The sequence below is a fragment of the Prionailurus bengalensis genome, chromosome B2 (assembly GCF_016509475.1).
Source record: "Prionailurus bengalensis isolate Pbe53 chromosome B2, Fcat_Pben_1.1_paternal_pri, whole genome shotgun sequence".
In the NCBI taxonomy this organism is placed as follows: Eukaryota; Metazoa; Chordata; class Mammalia; order Carnivora; family Felidae; genus Prionailurus; species Prionailurus bengalensis.
The window spans coordinates 97209306-97231483 of NC_057349.1; the positions used below are offsets into that span (position 1 = coordinate 97209306).

Sequence of the window (22178 nt, forward strand, 5' to 3'; positions counted from 1 at the left end):
AGACTAGCATAGAAGAGAAGAGTTTGGACTTCCAAATCAGCTTACAATTCAAAACCCGGCTCTACTACTTACTGCCTGTGTGACCTTTGACAAATGCCTTAACTGCATCTGTAAAATGGGAATGACTTTTTCGTGTATGCTTAGTAATGAAAGGCACCCCACCCAGGGCCTGGCAACAGAAGATCCTCAATAAATAATTGCTACTAGTGTATAAATGTAACCTAAGTATCTAGAGCTTCCCCAGATCTAGGTTCATTCACCCAATTTTGATGGCTCTCCATCTCTGCTTGGCAGGCTGCAGGAAATCCAGCCTCATGCAGAAGTTGCACAAATGACCACGGGAGCTCTCTTGCCCATTTTGGACTTGCAAATTGCTCTCTGTCATGGCTAATGAGGTTACAGCCTGTAGGCTCAGACTACAATGGAACCCAAAGAGGCCATTGCCCAGCCTTCATCACCACTGTTGCCACTGCTTACATGCAGGAGCCTTTGCGTTGATTGTTGGAAGTCTACACCATTGCTCTTGCAAAAAGACTATACCCTAATATTATATTACAATGTTGCTTGGTGATGGCAGTAGTGTGTTCTCTGAAGTTGGAGGTGGGGGAGGGATAGATGAGCCAATCGAGAAGTCCACAGAAGATTTTTGAATGCCAAAGAATCACAGAATCTACAGTTCATACCCAAAGGCATTTTCTCCCCAGAGCACACAAATGAAGTGCAGTTCCCGGGTCAACTGCTCTCTATCCAGAACTGCTCACTACAAGCTCCAGGATACTAAAGTCTTGTGGCTGATAACAGGAAAATTTGCTGAGTACATACCTTAGTTCATTTCATTCCCAACAACACTATGAATTAGGTACCAGAACTGCACCCATTTTCAACATGAGGAAGAGGAGGCTTAGAGAGATAAAGAAATGTTTTCAGGGACATACAGGTGGTAAGCAGTGGAGACGAGTTTGGAATCCAGGCAGTCTGAGTTAGGACAGAGATGTTCCTCTTTGCATCTGCTCCCTACCCTGCTCCCTGCACCAGGTTACTCTTCTTACCAATGTGCTCTCCCAGCTTCTACCTGGGACCCCAGTCAAGCAGACTTGTCAGTATATGTCTTCACCCTAATTGTGGACAGGGCTCACGTGTTTTACCCAGTGGGTTCCTCAGTTCTGATGCATGTGAGTAAATGCAAACAGCTACAAAGTAAAGAGGGTCACCAGGATCTGAATCTTAGGTCTTTTCCAGCAAAGTCATCCAGTTATGGGATTAAGGTGACAATGGGGGGAGTCAGTTTGTAAAGGGCTTTGAAGATCAGAATAAGGAATCTAGGCTTTAATCTATAGTCAAGTTCTAAGACTAAATCATTAACATAATGTCAGTGGGTAAGGAGGACTTTTAAAAAGTGCAGAAGGAAGAAAAAAATTAATCTCAGTTTCATTTGTTCAGGCTGTCACTGACTCAGATTTGGGTTCCAAAACTAGTGATAAGGGAAGCCCCAGTGCTTCAGATAGAGCATTCTATGTCCAATAAATGACTAGAAGAACAAGTGAAGAGCTGTTGGGCTGTCTTCTCAACAGTCACACATATAGTGTTATAGTTGCTGTGACCCACCACCCCTCACTTGCAGGTGTCAGGTGAAGGTGTCCTAAACTGGAATCAGGAAGGAAGAGAGAAGAAGGAGAAGAGAAGGAATTGAAACACACCCCCAAATCCTTGATATGTTAATAGGAATGTACATCTCTAAGACAAAGTAGAAGATGTGAGGTTTCCCAAAGTATTTGACCATTTCCCCCCATTAAAAAATGAGCATGACCAGGGTCTGCAGAAACACACTTTGGGAAATGCTGGCCTAGTATTTATACCAAGATGGCTGCCACTCACTGATGGATGAGTTTACGAAGAGCAGCTTCAGTGGAATAATCTGGGTGGGGGAAGCCTATGTGTAGGGATTAGAAGGGAAAAGAAAGACAAAGACAAGTGAAGGTGCTCAGCATCTGGACCACTCTATCAGGAAGAAAAGGAACAGGAAATGAGAGCTGGAAGAAGAGGCAGAAGATGGAGGTGTGTGCAATATCAAGAATCAATGGTTGTGGGTTTTTTTTTTCTTTTTAAATATAGATGACTTTACCACGTTTATATAACATGCTCTCAGCCCCTCTCTTTTCTTTTCCTCATAGGATGCTACTAGCTGCTTTTCCAGGTGAAATGTAATAGAAATTACTCCTGGTGCCCTCCACTGGGGCTGGATCCCTCCTGATCATCCATGAGGGTCCTATGCTCCCTATGAAGGGGCCTGAGTCCTTCTCAGTTTTAGATACAGCCATATCTCCAATCCCTACAGAAGGTTTAAACAGTAATGTATTTAAATGTTTAGGAAAGTGATCAAGAACCAAGCTTTACAGAGAATAGGAGTTGGGGAGGCGGTTGGTTAGGGTAAGTATCCTGAGGCCTCTAGCCAACGCCTTTGCTCCAAGGCACTATTTACAAACCAACTCCCCCATGTGGGTTTTCTGAAATCTTAGCCTCAAAGCCTCTGGTTTTGGCTCAATGGTCAGCAAAGGGCCGATTTCTGGTCCAATGGATGAAGGGAAAGATGAATGCTACTATCTGTTCTTAATAGATCTTACATTTCAGAATGTTGCCAATTCCCTGTGATCTAGAGCACCTATTTTCTTTTTAAGTTTTATTTATTTAAGCAATCTCTACACCCAACATGGGGCTCGAACACACAACCCTGAGATCCAAAGTCACGTGTTCTTCCAACTGAGCCATCCAGATGCCCCTTAGAGCATCTAAAATCAAGCACATTTAATCATTTTGAAGGGTGATTTTCAAACCCCAGGTAGTCACCTTAAGAAATCCATATTTCTGTTAGTAACTGCACTCTATGTCTGGAGAGCGAATGATTTGGTCTCATTCAGTTAAGAGGATAAGTGCCTCTTCCCTGTGCTAATTAAGAGGCATGGGAAGCCTGGATGGCTTCTCCCTAATTCCTGGAGTATGTATGTGAAGGTGTCTGTGTCTGGAAAAGTTAGTGAATGAGAAAAGACATGGAGGAGAAGGAAGGAGTCTGTGGAGTGAGTGGAATCCAAGATACAGAAGAAGGGAGAAGGGATCATCCAAAGATTTATTCAGGAATGCTAAACTGTTTTTAACTCTAATAATTAATGCAGTTATAAATATGCTTGGCAAGAAAAATACTTAGAATTTATCATCCCAAGAGATGCAAATACAAAACTTTAAAAACATGGTACTGGTTCTGAATATACCATTAACTTTGATACCATTAACTGGTTCTGACTACACCATTAACTAACTCTGTGACCTTGGGCAACTTACTTTACTTTGCACTTCACAGGTATGTGTGTTTGTTTTTGTCTAAGAATGGTATAATACTGCACACCTTATCTCCCTCACAGTGATGCCATGGAGGTCAAACCAGATTACATTAAAAGAGTTATAATTACTTACATTTGCATAGTATTTTCTCATCCATGAAGCATTTCTGCATATATTACTCCATTTGCGTGAAAGAGCTTTGAAAAGTTATAAAGTGCCCTAAAAGGACAAACCTGAGTTTGAACACCAGCTCCATTTCTCTCTACTTCAACTTTCTCATCAGTAAAATTAAGATAATGGTATACCTCAGAGGTCGTTGAGAGGATTACGTAGGATGCACATCTTGGAGCTCCTGGGTGGCTCAGTCGATTAAGTGCCTGACTTCAGCTCAGGTCACGATCTGGCAGTCTGTGAGTTCAAGCCCTGCGTCGGGCCGTGTGCTAACAGTTCAGAGCCTGGAGCCTGCTTCGGATTCTGTGTCTCCCTCTCTTTCTGCCCCTTCCCCGCTCATGCTCTGTCTTTCTCATTCTCAAAAATGAATAAATGTTAGGGGCGCCTGGGTGGTGCAGTCGGTTAAGCGTCCGACTTCAGCCAGGTCACGATCTCGCGGTCCGGGAGTTCGAGCCCCGCGTCGGGCTCTGGGCTGATGGCTCAGAGCCTGGAGCCTGTTTCCGATTCTGTGTCTCCCTCTCTCTCTGTCCCTCCCCCGTTCATGCTCTGTCTCTCTGTCCCAAAAATAAATAAACGTTGAAAAAAAAATTAAAAAAAAAATGAATAAATGTTAAAAAAAATTTTTTTTAAAGTAGGATGCACATCTTAAACTCAGTGCCTGCAGGGGAAATACTGACAAAATTCACTTTGTTCCGGTCTCTGTGCATATGTCACCCCCTAAAGGCCTTCCCAGTCCTCTCATCTAAAACAGTTCCTCCCTCTACCATCCTTTTCTCACCCTTGCCTTCTTTCTTTTTCTAAGACTTAGCACTATCTGATATCACAGCGACTTGTTTGCTTACTGGCTGTCTCCCCATTAGAATAGGATCTCCCTAAAGAGAGAGATTTTGTCTGTTTCTCTGTATCCCCAGCATCTAGACTGTACTAGGTGCTCAACAACTATTTATTAAGTGAATGAAGTTAGGGGTTATAATTGTTATTGTTGTCATTACCTAAGGTCCCTCCCTCACTCTGCCCGTTCTGCTTCAGGAATGGTTCCTCCCTCTCCCTTTTTGAACAACAACTTTGTTGAGATGTAATTCACATGTCATAAAATTCATCCCATTAAAGTGTACAATTCAGTGATTTTCACTATATGAAAATATAGTGTTGTGCAACCATTATCATGACCTAATTTCAGAACATTTCATCACCCCCAAAAGAAATCCTGTACCCACCAGCAGCCACTGGTATTCTCCCTCATCTCCCCCTCGCCTATCCAACCACTAACCTGCTTTCTGTCTCAGTGAATTTGCCTATTCTGGATATTTCATATAAATACGATTATGTAATGCAGTCCTTTGTGACTGGCTTCTTTCAGTGTGTACAATGTTTACAAGGTTCATCCATGTTGTGTAGCACGCATAGGTACTTCATTCCCTTTTATGGCTGAATAATGTTCCAGAATATGGCCATTTCACATTCTGTTTATCCAATCATTGGTTGACAGACATTTGGGTTGTTTCTACTGTTGAACTAAATAATGCTGCTCCGATGGGGCGCCTGGGTGGCTTGGTCGGTCGGGCGTCCGTCTTCGGCTCAGGTCATGATCTCACGGCCTGTGAGTTCGAGCCCCGCGTCGGGCTCTGTGCTGACCACTCAGAGCCTGCAGCCTGTTTCCGATTCTGTGTCTCCCTCTCTCTCTGCCCCTCCCCTGTTCATGCTCTGTCTCTCTCTGTCTCAAAAATAAATAAACGTTGAAAAAAAATAAAAATAAAAAATAATGCTGCTCCGAGCACTCGTGGACGGGTTTTTTGTGTGGATGTATGCTTTCAGTTCTCTCAAGTATGTACCTAGGAGTTGAACTGTTAGGTCATCTAGTAACTAGGTTTAACATTTTGAGGAATGGCCAAACTGTTTTCTAAAGTGGCTGCACCATTTACACTCCCAGCAGCAATGTATGAGGATCACAATGTCTTCACATCCTCATCAACATTTGTTGTTGTCTGTCTTTCGTATTTTAATTTTAGCCATTCTAGTGGGCTTCAGGTGGTATTGAATTGTAATTTTGACTTGCAGGTCCCTAATGACTAATGGTGTCAACCATCTTGTCATGTTTATTGGCCATTTGTATGTCCTCTTTAGAGATGTGTCTATCCAAAACCTTTGCCCTTTTCTTTTGGGATGTGCACTGGGTGTTGTATGGAAACCAATTTGACAATAAATTTCATATATTAAAAAAATAATAATAATAATAATAATAAAATAAATAAACATTAAAAAAATAAATAAATCATTCAAAAAAAAACCTTTGCCCTTTTATTTTTTTTTAATGGATTTAAAAATTTTTTTTTTCAACATTTATTTATTTTTTGGGACAGAGAGAGACAGAGCATGAACGGGGGAGGGGCAGAGAGAGAGGGAGACACAGAATCGGAAGCAGGTTCCAGGCTCTGAGCCATCAGCCCAGAGCCCAACGCGGGGCTCGAACTCCCGGACCGCGAGATCGTGACCTGGCTGAAGTCGGACGCTTAACCGACTGCGCCACCCAGGCGCCCCGCTTTGCCCTTTTAAAAATTGGGTTGTCTTTTTATTGTTGAGTTGTGAAAGTTCTTTATATACTCTGGTGAAAGTCCCATATCAGATATGGGAGTTAAAAGTATTTTCTTTCATTCTGTGGGCTGTCAGTTCACTTTTTGGTGGTATCCTTTGAAGCACAAACGTTTATAACTCTGATGAAGTCCAGTTTATCTAATTTAAATTCACTTTTGAAATTTCTTCTTTTTAGTACCAGAGATTATTAGTCTTTGTCCTATTGCCCCAAGAGCTGGCAAGGATTTGTTCTTTCTGAGCATCATAGCACCAGCTCTGGAACTTTCACTCAGCCTCTTTCTCATGTTCTATGTCATGGAACGGGCTGTTTCCTTCTTGGAATTCTGCCTCTGCCCCCTGCTTCTCTGCCTAGCCAGGTCTTTATTGCCCTTTGAGACTTAGCTCAGACATTTCTCTTCTTCCTCTTTGGGGGTCTCCATTCCTCACCACAGATGGTATGCGGCTCTGTCTTCCCTTGTGGAAAACACTGGAGGCAGAAATTTCTTTTTAATTGTCCTTGTTATTGGAGAATGGAGTCTAAACTGGTATGTGTTTGAGTTTCAGCCCCATGTTTAGCTGTACAAACATAGGCAATACAGTATTTCTGATCCCTGGTCAGTGTTTTTAAGTTTATTTATTTTTGAGAGCAAGAGAAAGAGAGAGCAAGGAAGGGGCAGGGAGAAAGGGGGACAGAGGATCTGAAGCAGACTTACTGACAGCAGAGAGCCCCATGTGGGGCTCAAACTCACAAACTTCAAGATCATGACCTGAGCTGAAGTTGGACACTCAATCAGCTGAGCCACCGAGGTGCCCTCCCAGTCAGTTTTATAAAATGGAAATAAATTGTAAGCATGGGGTCATTGTAAGTTTAGAAATAGAGTAACAAAGATAAATTATTTGACTTGGTGGATTCTCAATACACCCCAGCTCTTGTTTTTAGCATTATGGTTTGTTTTTGTTTTGTTTTGTTTTGTTTTGTTTGCTTGTTTGTTTGTTTTTTAATGAGAGCTGTCTAAGAGTATCAGGCACATGTTCTCAAGGAATGCCAGTTCCTTATTATTTTCTAATTTCTAATTTCAACTTATTTTCTAATTTCAACTCAACTCTTTATTTTTATTTTTATTTTTTATTTTAGAGAGAGAGTGAGAGTGTGCTAGCTAGGGAGAGGGGACGAGAGGGACAGAGAGAGAATCTTAAGCAGGCCCCACACTCAGCACAGAGTCCAATGCGAGGCTCAATCCCATGGTCCTGGGATCATGACATGAGCCAAAATCAAAAGTTGGACGCTCAAGTGACTGAGCCACCCAGGCACCCCTCACCTAGACTCCATTCAGTTTCCAGGGAGCTGCATTTCTTGAGCCACAGCCATTTTTGAGCACCTGATGAAAGCAGTGAACTATCTCCCCAGAAAATACACATTACCCAACAGCTTGCATATGATTTTGGCAGGATTCCTGAACACATGAAGCCCACCATGGGCCCAGAGCATTCTTGTCACAGATGTTCATAGCCAGTTCTGCCCCCGTGGTCCTTTTAAAAATGAGCAACTTTTACCATACCATCCAGCAATTGCACTCCTTGGTATTTACGCAAATAAGTTGAAAACATATGTGCACACAAAAATCTGTACAAGAATGCCTAAAGCAGCTTTATTCACAAGTGTCAAAGCTTGGAAGCAACCAAGATGTCTTTCAGTAGGTGAATAGATAAATTGTGCTACATCCACACAACGGGATATTATTTAATGCTGAAAGGAAATGACCTATGAAGCCATGAAAAGATAAAGAAGAAACTTAGATGCCTATTACTAAGTGCAAGAAGTCAATCTGAAAAGGCTACGTATGTACTATATTCTTCCAAATACGTGACATTCTGGAAAAGGCAAAACTATGAAGACCGATAAAAGATCAGTGGTTGCCAGGGGTTAGGGAGGGATGAACAGGCAGAGCACAGAGGATTTTTAGAGCCGTGAAACTATTCTGTGGGATACTATAATAGTGGAGACATATCATTATCCACTTGTCAAAAATCCATAGGATAGTCAACACCAAAGTTCACCAAGAGTGAAACTTAGTGCAAACTGTGGACTCTAGGTGATAATGACATGTCAGTGTAGGTTCATCAGGTGTAACAAATGTACCACTGTGGTGCCAGATGTTTATAGTGGGAGAGGCTGTGCACGTGTGGATGCAGGGGATATATGGGAAATCTCTGTCCTCTCCATTCAATTTACTGTGAACCCCAAAACTAAAGTGTATGGGTTTTTTTTTAATGTTTATTTATTTATTTATTTATTTAGAGGGAGAGCGAGGAGGGGGAGGGGGCAGGGATAGGGAGAAAGAGAATCCCAAGCAGGCTCTGCACTGTCAATGATGCGGGGTTCGAACTCACAAACCTTGATATCATGACCTGAGCAGAAATCAAGAGTCCTATATACGCAACCGACTGAGCTCCCCAGGCCTCCCAAGTATGTTTCAAATAATAATAATAATAATAATAATGATAATGAGCAACTGGCCCTGCAGCATGCCTAGTAAGCTGTGCAACCGTCTTCCCAGGAAACAACTACACAAGGTCTGTTTCTGAGAGACATGTTTTCCAGAACTTTGGCATGACTCTCTGGTGTCATCAGGGTCATCATGGGACGTTAAAAATGTTCTCTCTGAGGTGGCAAGAACTGCTCAAAGGAAGCAACAACCAGGTTGTGGCGATCTTTCTGAGAATTTTTATTTTCTAGTATGGAGGACCACCAGCAGATGGCAATCAAGGAATACAAAACCTAAGCCTGTCCTCCACAAGAAGATTCTGATTTAAGATTACTAAAATGGTAAATTTAAGGTAAGCAGACCACTGTAGTCCACCTCTTGGGTAAGCAATTCTCTGCAGAGGCACAATTTCTTATGCTCCAGATAAACGAGTCATCTTCCACCAGTGACTGAAATAAATGTCTAGCCTCAAAAAAAGCTACCAGAGACAAATTCTTAGATTCTTTAGTTTATCAAAGGAGAACTTTGGTTACTCTTTGTGGAAATGAATTAGAAGAGTTTTTGGTTTTGTTTAGACAGTATATTTCCTTTAAATTTTCTGCTTACATCGTGAGCAAGGATAAATGTTCCTTGGTATGTAAAAATGGGTATTTGTGTCAATTATTTTCAAATGATAAAAGAGAGACAGCTGTAGTACAACAGAACTACAAAATCACCGGAGGGAAAGAATTTGCGTGAAACAATCCAATGTTTGCTGGGGGTGTAGGGGGTGGGGTGTGGCTGGGAGTGGGGGTGGGGGGGCGGGTGGAAGGCTGGGGAGGTGATCTTACCAAACAAGATTTTAGAACTGGCTGTACAACAGGAATTTCTTCTTTTCTCCTTTTTGCTGTTTGCTTCTGGAGATGTACTAATGAGTAGATTCTCAATTAAACCAAACATTCTCAATAATGTAACTATTAAGCTTGGAAGACTTTGCCCTTGTTGGTAAATTCTGATATTTATGCTTTCCATTTGCTAAAATCACTAAGTCTCCAGAAAGAGTTGCAGTGTGGTAGAGCTTGCAAAATATAAATATTGCTAATTTGTTAAGTTGAGGCAAAGAAAATTTCAGCTTATAGTTTACAGTTCAGGAATATTTGCAGGTATAACAAAACCCCTTTATACATGGCTATACACAATAGAAAATGATTAACCTGTTTTGTTTTGTTTATTGACAATATCTTTATGAAAAAAGTCTCATAAAGCATATAAAAAATACACATTAGACCCATAGAGTTTGAGGGAATACTCAATGTTTAAGAGAAGCTATAAACAATAAAGAATACTTTTTGGATTCTTACTACGTATTAAGCAATATTATCTCAAAACAGATAAATTAGCCCCATATTTATAGGTAGGGGAACTAAGTTTCAGAGAGATTCATAACTTGCCAGGTTACACATTCAGTAAGTAGCTGAGCTGGGATTCGAACCCAGGCCTATTTGGGGAAATGTAAGCACTTCCTACACTGTAATTGCTAGCCTTATTCTAAAAAATGATATTAAACATTTGAAACCTCCTAGCAAATTCAGAAATTTAACCAAATCACCTGGGAAAGTGGTTAAAGATTCAGTGATCAGGTCATACCCCTAGAGATTGTAATTCAGAAGACTGGGGGTGGGGGCCCCAGAATCTGACTTTCCAACAACCACCCCACTGTGGTTCTGCTGAAGGTAATCTTTTGACCTCAAACACAGGAACTACAGGCCCAACCCAGGAGACCTTCACTTCCATAAGCAAAGAACGCTTTGAGGTCCTGATGAAAGCTCTGGACCACTTTTTCAGAAAAATACACACTTTACACCCCAAATTTCGCATACGACTTTAAGGGGCTCGTGGACACTCTGAAGCTACGGGCACTCGATTTCCTACACGTCCCAGTAAAAAGCGGCCTAATTAGAAGTCCCTTCCATCTCTCCACCGAGAGATGTCACTCTTCAGCCTCAAACATCCTCCCCAGAGCCTCCAGTTTTTCCCTTTTTCCTTTCTCCTCAACTACAAAGGAAAGAGTTTCCCAGGAAAATGAGTTTACTGTTTGAAAGGAGCTTCCCCTTGTAAATAGAGCAGACTCTGGCATGAGCTCCAAAAAATTAAGCTGAAATGGAATGATAGTGTTGTCTACAATCATGACGAAAGCCCATCTGGAAATAAAGGTGTGATTAAAACCTAACAGTAGGGACCACAGATTAATACAGGCACAACCCACCTTGCGAAGGGACATGAAATTTATTTTCACAAAAGCCCCTTCTGCAACTTCTTATTCAATCCCTAGGTTTTCTCAGAGGTCTCCATGTTGAAGCTAGGCTTTGGATCTTTAACTCAAAACTTATGGAGAACATCATTTGAAACATGTACATAAATAATATTGACACAGGGTCCTCACATATTTACCTTTAATAGGTTCCAGAGTCTGGAAAATAGGAAAGGCATGAGGAGAACATGTAGTCCTCTCTGCAGGCCTGAGGTCTACATAAACCTATGGCTAGAAGTAAGGCATGTCTGTGAACACTCTGATATTGTATATAAGTTATATATTTTTTAAAAAATTAGTGTTTATTCGTTTTTGAGAGAGACAGAGACAGAGCACGAATGGAGGAGGGGCAGAGAGAGGGAGACACAGAATCTGAAGCAGGCTCCAGGCTCTGCGCTGTCAGCACAGACCCAGATGTGGGGCTTGAACCCATGAACTGGGAGATCATGACCTGAGCTGAAGTTGGAAGCTTAACCAACTGAGCCACCCAGGTGCCCCATCAGTGTGTGTTCTAATTGTGGTTTAGATTTGGGGCACCCTGCCAGAAAGTCCACTCATTCAGAAATATGTCTTCCTTGGTATGAAAACAGGAGCATGTGTTTTGGATCAGGAAGACCTGAATCTGTGACCAGGCAGATTAAACCCACCTCTCTGACTCCTAATGTACTTGTAAGTCAGGAATAATCATCCCTAATTTGTCAGGGTGTTCGGAGGGAGGCATGAAATAATATATATAAAGCTCCCAGCACAGTGTTTGGCACTGGGCAGGCACTCAGAAAAGTTTGTTTTTGTCTCTCTTTCTCACTACCACACTAAGATCCCCCCACGGTGGGGGTGTTGGGCACAAACTATCTGCTGCTTAGCTGGGGCTGCACCCGTCAGACTGACTAGAGTCTGGTCTGGCAAACCTGAGGAGAAACTGGTTTCCTTTAGGAATTCCCACTTTCCAGTCTCCCCCCTCCCCATCATATCTGTTGCAAAGGTAATCAAGGACTTCACACACCGAACCTGCCTGAGGATCACAGGGAGTTACAAGGGACAAAAAGACATTGTCCCTGTCCTTCGAGTTGCTGAACCGTAATAGGGAAGACAGTACCAAAAATAAGTTAGCAGAGCCATAAGGCATACATATAAGCACAAATATTCTACATACCTGAAAACAGGTTATGCTAGAAAGGACAAAGCCACATGGAGTTGATTTAGGAAACAGTCATGAAGGAAATGATTATTGAGCCATATTTTTTAAGTGCAGGAAAGGATATGAGATGCAGAATGAAAGAGAGAAAGCTCAGAAAGGAGGAGAGGGTGCCATAGGGCTAGCTTAGGGAGGAGGTGGGCCCATAGCAGATTTGCAGGGCAGCAGGGGAAGCCATGGGGAGGGCCTGTGAAAAGATGACAGCAGCTAGGTGTGGGGGAAGGGAGGCAGCTAATTGGTAGAGACCCTTGAGACCCATGATTAGGAGTTTTAATTTAATTCAAGAGGCAATTGGAGCTATTGTAGGCTTCTAAGAAGGGGAGTGATATGATCAAAATGATGCTTGAGGACGATGGTTCTTGCTGCTGTGAGCAGGGTGGATTAAACGAAGGAGACCCTTGGGCAGGGGGGCTGATCTGAGGCTAGGTCAGGAATCCAGGGTTACAGGGGCATGGCCTAGAGCGGGGACACAAGGAGCAGAACTACAGTATGTTACAGAGGATAAATATTCACTTATTTTAGAACCAAACCCTGGGTTAGGTGCTAGGATACCATGGAGACCAGGCACAGAGGTTGGGATGGGGAGAGAAAATTAAGCAATTATAATAATATAATATAATAATAATATAATATAATATAATATAATATAATATAATATAATAATATGGTGAGATAAGTGAGATAAGTGCTGTGATTATGGAAGCAAAGAAATATGAGAGCACATAGCAGGAGCAGCACCTGAGTTATGGGAGGGCCTTCAGGAAGTGGCATTTAAGCTGGGAATTTAATGAAGAATCAGGCATGAACTGATTGAAACATCATTGGGAGAAATATTCCAGACAGGAAGCCCCAGGATGAAAGAGTAGGAGTGAAGCCAGGAGGGAAAGGCAAGAATGGTTTCCCCAAAGGCTCAAGAGAGCAAGCAGGGAGGGACCAGATCAAGAGGGGCCTTGAGTCTGCAATATGAACTGTGAACTTTATCCTAAGGGCACTGAAAGGCCAGAAAACAGGCATGGTTTATTTTTCATTTTAGAAAAATCTCTCTGGCTATGTTGTGGGAGAAAAGGATTGGGTGTGGTGGTAGTTGGGATGAGAGGTTTGCCACAGTCTGGGGAAGAGATGATTACGAAGTGGAGATGGAGACAGGTAGATATTTAGGATGTAGAGCTTATGGGATGAGAAAGAGATGGAGAGGAAGAGAGTCTTAGAGATGTCACTAGCCCAGAGAGGGTAGAGGTATTCTCTAGGGTCATACAGCCAGCCTGTGGAAGCATCAATCCTAGAATCCAAGTCTCTGATTCTCTCTAAAATATGTATCTTTCATGTCTCTCCTCATCATTCTCATGTTTTCCTCTACATCCTCAAATATACTTACACAATTTTAATTCTTTGTCCACTAACTCTATTACCTCTGTCATTTCTGGATCTGTCTCTATTGGTTGATTTTTCTCCTGGGTGTGGGTCATATTTTCCTGGTTCTTTGTATACATAGTAATGTTTATTAGATGCCAGACATTGTGAATTTTACATTGTTAGACACTGGGCTTTGTTATATTCTTAAAGAGTTTGAACTTCATCCTGACATGCAACTAAGTTATTTGAGTTTGATTCTTTCAGTGCTTTCTTTTAAGTTTTTTAGGGCAGATCTAGAGGAGCCTTTAGGACTTCTGCTTTCAACCATCACGGAGTAACAATGATTGCATTTACCATCCTACCTGCTGCAAGAACAATGAATCAGATTAAATGTATGAAACAATCGTCATCAGGCAATGAAGGACAGTAATCCCTAAAAGATAGGAAACAAATGAAACAATTCCCATGATTTCCCCAGCTTTCTGCCTTGAAAGTTTCCAGGGCACAGAAAAGAAGAGTAGAACTCAGGTGGATCTTTTTGGACTCTTTGACTTGACGACATGGAGCTAAGAGCCCGGGGAGACCAAGCGATTAAAGTTCATAGTGCAAAGTGCCAGAAAAGAGAGAGCTGTGCAGACAGAACTCCAGAGATTTGCAGAAAATCACCTTCAAATATTCAAGAGTATTTATCAGCACAAGCATGTGAAATTATGACCCGAGGCTCGAGAAAGTACTATGTGAAAGATCACAGAGAATAATACCTGATGCTTGCACAGGGCTAACAGCGGTGTTCCCACCAGCCAGTCTAGAAAACCTCATCATTCACGCAGCATTTGTAGAATCCTCAGAAGAGTATAGCCTCAACAATGGGGAATGATTATTACCCTTGAACTAAATGCTATTCTAGTTTATTCTATAACCTCTTAAACGCAAGGCCCAAAAGGATCAAATGATTTCCAAGTAACTTAAGTGCATTTCAGAACAATGTTGAAGAATATTTACAAAAATTCAAAAATATCCATCACTCAACAAGGTAAAGTTCACAATGTCTGCCATCCAATCAAGATTACTAGGTAAACAAAGAAAGCAAGAAAATATGCACCATTTTGCAGAGACAACAGTCAATTAATTGAAGCCTATCCAGACCTGGTATACACGTTGGAATTAGCAGACAGTATTAAAATGATATTTTGTGTATTGCTGGAAGCCTAGCTATCCCAGCCTGATGTCAAGGACAGATGCTGTGAACGGACTGGGACTTCAAGGCGGCCCACTGACAGTGAAGCTTCTTGTCCTCCGCTTGTATGTAATTTGGCCTTAATAAAAGTACTTGGGGAATTGTCTGTTGGGGAACTGTCCTCGACAGGCCCCTGGGAAACAAACCATTAGAAAAGAAAATAGGTTCCGCAAGGAAATTGTGCGGCCCTACATTTGACCCTTGCCATCCCCTATGGAGACTCCTCTATGTGAAGGAAGGATAGCCTCATACATTTGCAAGCCCAGGAGGGACACATGCATTTGAAAGCCCATTCTGGCAACTAAGGAGTGTATCTATGGGCACAAGTTACTCCAACCCCTAGGCCCACTTGGCCTCCAGGAGGCATTCCAGATGATGGTTGAACCTAGTCGGTTAAAGTACAGAATGGTTCATTAGTTCCTAGGTGCATCATCTCTCTGAGAATGTACAAGGCGTGGGTTCCTAAGGCCCTCTTGGCCTCCTCCTGGCACCTCGGACCAAGGCGAACACTTTTGTTCCTCAAACCACAAATGGTTCGGGGAAACAACTAAGAGGTCATGTCCCTGTAACTGTTCCATTTGAGGTGTTGAGAGATAGATGACCTTTTCATGAAAACAGCAAAGCTCTATAGATTATAGGTAAATGTAGATACATAATGAAAATAATGTAAGAAATTAATCAATAAGCAAAGGGCAGGAGGGAACATTATGAGAAAATAACCATGTTATTCCTTAAAGGGTGATTATACTTAGGAACATTTTTAAAATTAGGTAATGCTAGAAAACATAGATGACGTATGCTACAAGGAAATTGCTAACAAATATAATGGCACGTTTACCACAATAAAGCGGCCAGTTCAACACACTGCTGTTGTCTGTGTCCATTTTTATTTTTGTTTTTTATTTTAGTTTTGTTTTATTTTCACTCTTTTGCTGATGCTGTTCATCCTTCGGGAACCCCTGGACCTGCTGGAGCTGGACTCTGGCAGTGTATGTTCAAAAAGTCAAGTAGAGACATGGAAGATATTTTTAAATTTTTTTTCACCAGCTGCTGCAAAAAGCTTTGTTGTTTCCGTTTGGTCCACAGCCACAGCTTAGGAGAGGGCTCCAGGATGGTTAAAAAGCTGCCCGGTGTTGTAGGGAGAGGCTCAGGCACAAGCCTGGAGCCAGAGGGATGCCAAAGGGGCCCCTCAAAGGCTGCTGGGCTCCAGAGACTCCTCGTTGTGGTTGACGGTGAGCCTTTCGGAGAGATACTCACCCAGCCCAGCCTGGGAGCCAGCCAGCCTGCGGAGGTTAGTCAGAAGGTTGCGCATCTTCTCGATGAGTTGCACCTCCTCATCTAGGAAGTGGTTCTCCAGGAAGTCACAGAGATGCATGTCTGCATGGGCAGAACCCAAGGCATGCAGATTCAAAAGGGCCTGGTTCAGGTTCTTCTCCAGAAATAGGGCAGCTTCCAGGGCATCCTGAATTTTACCCCACTCATCTTGGGATGGCTTCTGCATATCCTGGAAGAGAGCGTGGCCACCACACTGGTTTTGCATCTTCAAGAGATGCTCAGCACCCTTGCGCTTCTCCTCAGCCAACTTGTAGAAGTGGCTCACACCCTCCAGAGCCACATCCTCACGGTTGAAATAGAAGCCCAGAGAGAGGAAGGTGTAGGAGGCCCGCAGATGCATGTTGACCAGGCAATTGGTGGCGGTCTCCAACTTAGTGGAATAATTCTGATTAATCTGGCAGCTCATCGTTGATCTGTAATAAGGAGCTAAGCTCAAAATAGGGTGTTGGCTGATATCAGAGGCAGAGGGTGGCTGAGAAGATGGCTCTGAAAGTTGGGACTAGAAAACATGTTGGAGGGTGGTCAGAGGCTGGTAGAAGAGGTGTCCCTGGATCTGTTCCATCCAAATACTGTTGAAGCAAGAGGCAGATCCTTGGGACTGCCAGGTGTACTGACAGAAGATATTTTTAAAAGTCCAAATGTAGAGATTAAAGCTACAGTGTCTGAGGTAAAATATATGCTGGATGAGGTTAATAGCAGATTAGACATTGCAAATTAGTGAGATTGAAGAAAATATTCAAAATGAAATACACAGAGAAAAAAGAAATATAAAGTTGAACAGTGCATCAGTGATCTGTGGGACAACTTAAAGTAGCTTTATATACAGATTATATTAACATGTAATAATTAATATACACATATTTATATAATATGAATATATTATATATTTGCATTATATATTAATTATATAATGATTAATATATAATAATTTGAGCCTCCACAGAATGAGAAGGGGAAAACATTTTGAGAAATATTCAGAAAAGTAAGAGCTGAACCTTTTTCAAAATTTGACGAAAACTGTAAACTGAGGTCCAAGGCACTTAAAAAACCCCAAGCACTAGAAACATGAAGAAAACTACTTCAAGGCACATCATAATCAAATTGCTGAAACTCAGTGATAAAGAGAATATCTTAGAAGCAGAAAAGGAAAAAAATACACATTATATAGAGAGGAAGAATTAAAATGAGAACAGATTTTTCATTGGCAGTAATACAGTGGAACATCACTTTAAAGTACTGGAAAACAAAGACAAAAACCTGTCAGCCTAGATTTCTATACTTAGCAAAAATATCTTTCACAAAACAAAACGAAATAAAATGTTTTCAGACAGAAAAGCTGAAAGAATTCATCACTGGAAGAACTGCACTACAGAGGCCCATTATTCTAGAGCTAAGTTAGTCCCACTACAAAAGCAGGCACTTTATCTAACAGGAGGCCTCTGTTCTGGCTGGTGGAAACACAAACCACCCCTAGCCCTGCATGAACTTTGAACATTTGATTATCTTACTGTTTTTAGAGTGGTTTGTTCCCAGGCCTTAGGGAGTTTCCTCTTGCATATGCTCAGATTAGTACTCGGCCAAAGACTCAAAGGGACTCCTGGGTAGCTCTCTGGAGTTCACCTCCCTTTACTCTGGTACTCTACACCTCAGATTCCCCCAAACTCTGATCTCTGTCTTTCACCTCAGCAAGATCATCAGGCTCTGTTTACTTTCCTTCTTCTTGCCCTACAGCCTAGAAATTGCCTCCAGACAATGAGCTATAGTGCTGATAAATCTTTCCTTCTTTCTTTACCTTCTCTCAGGGATTACAATCTTGCACAACCTGTTGTCCAATGTCTAGACACTGTTGTTTCAAATAGGTTATCTGGTTTTCTAGCAGTTTATGATAGAAGGGAAATTCCTATAACATTTAATCCTTCATAGACTGTAGCAAAATTTTTTCAGGTTAATTTTAACTCTCCCAATTGTCACTGTGCTCATCACCTTTGGGATCCAATCCTTGCCAAGTAAAATGCAACTCCAGTCTATATTATGTGAGAAATTTGAAAGAAAAGATGTTAACTCTTCCTGGAGTAGGACCTGAATGAATGAAGGGTGGGAGGAAAGCAGAGAGAGAAGTCAGGATGTTACCCAGGTTTCTGACTTGGGTGTTGAAGAGATGGTGGTGCCATTAAAACAACATGAGTAGAATTTGGGCATGTTGACTTTGAAGAAGTTAATAGACAATACCTCAATCTTGGGAGAGAAATGCAGGCTGGGCTGGAAAACCACATTTCACTGTTATTGTACAGGTAACAGTTCAAGCTTGGGGATAAGTGCAACTGGGAAAAGAGATTATACAAAGGAAAAGATAAGCAGGCCAAGGGCAGAATCCTGAGTAATGGCAACATCTGGAAAGATAAGATAAAAAGAAAGGCTTACAAGAAAGAGACTGACAAAGAGTTTTAGGAGAATTGGAAGAAAATCTGGAAGAGAGAGAAAAAGAATGATCAACTCTGTGAATGAAACAAAGATAGTACTGCAAATTGACCATTTGCTTTGGCAGTTATGAGTTCAGTGATCTTTGCAAGAGAAGTGTCAGTAGATGATGCCAGGCTGGAGTGGGTTTAGGAGTGAAAACATAGCCACCTGGGTGGCTGAGTCAGTTAAGCATCTGACTCTTGATTTTGGCTCAGGTCATGATCTCACAGTTCCTGAGATCAAGCCCTGTGTTGCGTTCCTCACTGACAACGTGGAGCCTACTTGGGATTCTCTCTCTCCCTCTCTCTCTGCCCCACCCCTGCTCACTCTCTCTCTCTCTCTCCCTCTCAAAATAAGTAAATAAACTTTTTTTTTAAAGAAGAAGTGAAAAGATAGAGAAAGTGAAGATAATGAATGTAGACTCTGAAAATTGGAAGAGAAGGGAAGGAGAAAGATATAATCACAGCTGCGAGAGATCAAGGATCTCAGGATAAATATATTTTTTTCATCTTTCTTTTTAATTAAAGAAAATTGGAGTTGTTCATAGCATAAGAGAGAAGGAATTGGAAAGAGAGAAGATTCATGATGAAGGAAGTCCCAGAGGAGACCAAAAGAGGAAGAAATCAAGCCCTCAAGGAGCCTGTGATGACTGCTTTCCTTACGGTGGAACAACATTTCGTAAGGAAAGTAATCATGGATATTCTCTTGTCCCTCCCCTTCCTACAACTCCTTGCCTACTCTCCAAAAAAATATGTATTATTTATACACTCTGTAAGTTTGGATTGTCACACATCAGGTTTCCTTAAGACAGAATGGCTTCTATATCAAAGTGCAGAACCCAGCGCTCCCATTGTGTCCCTTTGAGGTCATTGCCTAGGGCATGGGATAAAAATCCAATTATCTGCTGTGAGTCAAAAAGTGTTTTGAGACCTGCTCAAATATAATGTATTCTGCCAAAGAAAGTCTCAAGAGCTCAGTCATTTAGTGATTCTTCATTGGGCATTGGACATTGCCATTCAGAAGGGAAGTCTCTGCCCTTGAGAAGTCCACTACCCAGTTATGGAGGGGACAGACACGGGCTAGACACTAAAATGTTGACACTAACCATGTGCACTAACCATGTGCACAGTACGGTTGCTCTGGATAGAAGGGGATCTCCAAAAGTGTGGGTGGGTTAGGAAAGGCTTCTCAGAGAGGCAGGGCTTGAGCTGGTCCTGGAAAGGACTTTACAGACTGGGACTTCATGTGAACAAATGCATAGAGTTTGCATTATGTTATGTGTTAAATGTGGTACATGTAAAAGGCAGTCATGCATCCTGTCTGACCATGGCTGAGGGTTCAGAAGTGGGAAGAAGTAATACAGGAACTGTGGTTGGGCCATTTCTCAAGATGACAGCAGAAGGCAAGGCCGACAACAGTTACTAAAAGCACCTATACTCCTGACACCAATAAAGTAAAAACAACGTATTGGGTAAGTGTTGTCCAGCACCTATTGGAAAGAAAGCACTAAGTGATGCTTTTATAGGTATCTCAATTTGCCTATGGAGGGAAGAACTGGGCTTTAAGGAAAGTGAAATCCTTTAAAAATGGACATTTTAGAGCCTATTACTTTTTGTGTCAGATGGCTGCTGGGATGAAAAAATTGGGGGGGGGGATTATGGAAATGCTCTATGTCTTGATTGTGGTGTTTACATGGGGGCAAACATTTGTCAAAACCCATTGATTACACTATATGTTAACTAACTAGAATTTAAATAAAAATTTGGAAAAAAAACCCATTGAATCTCACACTTAAGTGGGTGTGTTTTATTGTGTGCAAAGTATGCCACAAAAAAGTTTATTTTAATTTTTTTTCAACGTTTATTTATTTACTTTTTGGGGGGGGACAGAGAGAGACAGAGCATGAACAGGGCAGGGGCAGAGACAGAGGGAGACACAGAATCGGAAACAGGCTCCAGGCTCTGAGCCATCAGCCCAGAGCCTGACGCGGGGCTCGAACTCACAGACTGCGAGATCGTGACCTGGCTGAAGTCGGACGCTTAACCGACTGCGCCACCCAGGCGCCCCAAAAAAAGTTTATTTTAAAAAAACAATTTACACAATAAAAAATACCAGAGTGAAACTATAAATTAATGAATACATACATATAATACATACATCCCTGCCCCTGGGCTTCCTTCCTTCCAGCTAAGCAATACCATTTTGGAAATAGTGTAGGACTTTTAGGGAGCAGGCAAGAAAAGAAAAAGATTCTGAGTTACTAAAGTGACTGGAAACAAAATTTTCCAATTAACTATTCTGATTATTAACCAGAAGTGTGGATTTACATAATTAATGATCCCAGAGGTTTTTATGACTTTCATTTTTCTTTTGCCCTTAAACATATTCTTCAGTAAGCCAATCATGGGAATGCACTGTGGGTGGCGAGTGGCATAAATTACTGGGTGTAATTACCTCCCTAGACATCGTATTAGGGCACAGATACACTTAAGCTGGCATTTTAGACTCTCTCTTTTCCAGCCTAGAAGTACATGTGTTTGCCATGTTATTTAAGAATATCCAATTCTGCTATAAAAGAAAGAAAAACAGCTAAAATAGATAAAATGCACAAAAATGGTTCAGCATAGGTGGAAAGTAAATGAGTAGCTTATGAGAGATAAAACTCCTAGGATCTATCAAGTGCAGATGAGTGAGCAAATAGACTGTGAAACAGCTAGAATTCATATGACGTGCTAGGCATTAGGTAGTAAGTAAACTGATAGCCTGTAAGATATGCTGTATGTTTGAAAGGACAGAACAAGAGTGCTACTTATAGACAAAAAGGGATGACAAGACCTGTCATAGAGTAAGGATCATGCTACATCTAGGCTGATAATTACAAAATCATCCATCTTCCGGTGATCTCAGTTTTATTCTTTATGACCCCATGTACGCTCCGCCACTCTGCCCCAGAAATGCAAATAAAACCCACAGCAAACTAGTCGAAGGGGTATGTGGTAGTTCCAGGCATGTTCTTTCTGCTGACCTACCCTAACTTGTACAACCTCCACATGATCCACCTAACTACAACATAAGCAGAGAAAGGTAGTTTTCCTTCCATGCTGCTCGCCCCCTAACAAAAGGGTTTTAACTCACCCCATCTATGTCCCCCTGCTTCTCATCCTGTGTATGTTTTTAAGTTTTATTTACTTTTTTGATGTTTATTTATTTATTTTGAAAAAGAGAGAGGGTGTGCACAAGTAGGGAAGGCAGAGAGAGAGGGAGAGAGAAAGAGAGAGAGAATCCCAAGTAAGTTTCATACTGCCAACACAGAGTCTGATGCAGGGCTAGAACTCACGAACTATAAGATCATGACCCGAGGTGAAATCAAGAGTCAGATGCTTAACCAACCTCAACCACTCAGGCGCCCTATGGGGGGGGGGGTGAGGGGTGGGAAGAGCACGAGTGAGGGAGGGGGGGAGAGAGAGAGAATGAGAGAGAGAGAGAGAGAGAGAGAGGGAGAGAATCCCAAGCAGGCTCCGCGCTGTCAGCACAGAGCCCGATTCAGGGCTACAACTCACGAACTGTGAGATCATGACCCGAGCTGAAATCAAGAGTCAGATGCTTAACCAGCTGAGCTACACAGGTGTCCCCCTATCCTGTGTTTTAAAGAGATTCAATAAATCTTTTGATCTGAGTAGCTTAACTTGTTCCATGAGCCTTTCTGTTCCACGACCTGTGAGAAATCTTTCCTGGGAGTGAAATTGA

At 41.9% G+C, this 22178-nt stretch overlaps 1 protein-coding gene across 1 annotated transcript; it reads right to left on the minus strand.

The window, feature by feature from the left end:
* Nucleotides 1-14967: 14967 nt before the first annotated feature.
* Nucleotides 14968-16609, minus strand: LOC122489831 (ferritin light chain-like). Its single transcript, XM_043592057.1, has one exon. The coding sequence runs from the start codon at nucleotides 16375-16377 to the stop codon at nucleotides 15826-15828; it is 552 nt and encodes a 183-aa protein (XP_043447992.1). The 5' UTR covers nucleotides 16378-16609; the 3' UTR covers nucleotides 14968-15825.
* Between the last annotated feature and the right edge of the window lie 5569 nt (nucleotides 16610-22178).

Excerpts from the sequence above, each read along its gene's own strand:
- LOC122489831 (XM_043592057.1), bottom strand. The coding sequence starts at position 16,377 with ATGAGCTGCCAGATTAATCAGAATTATTCCACTAAGTTGGAGACCGCC.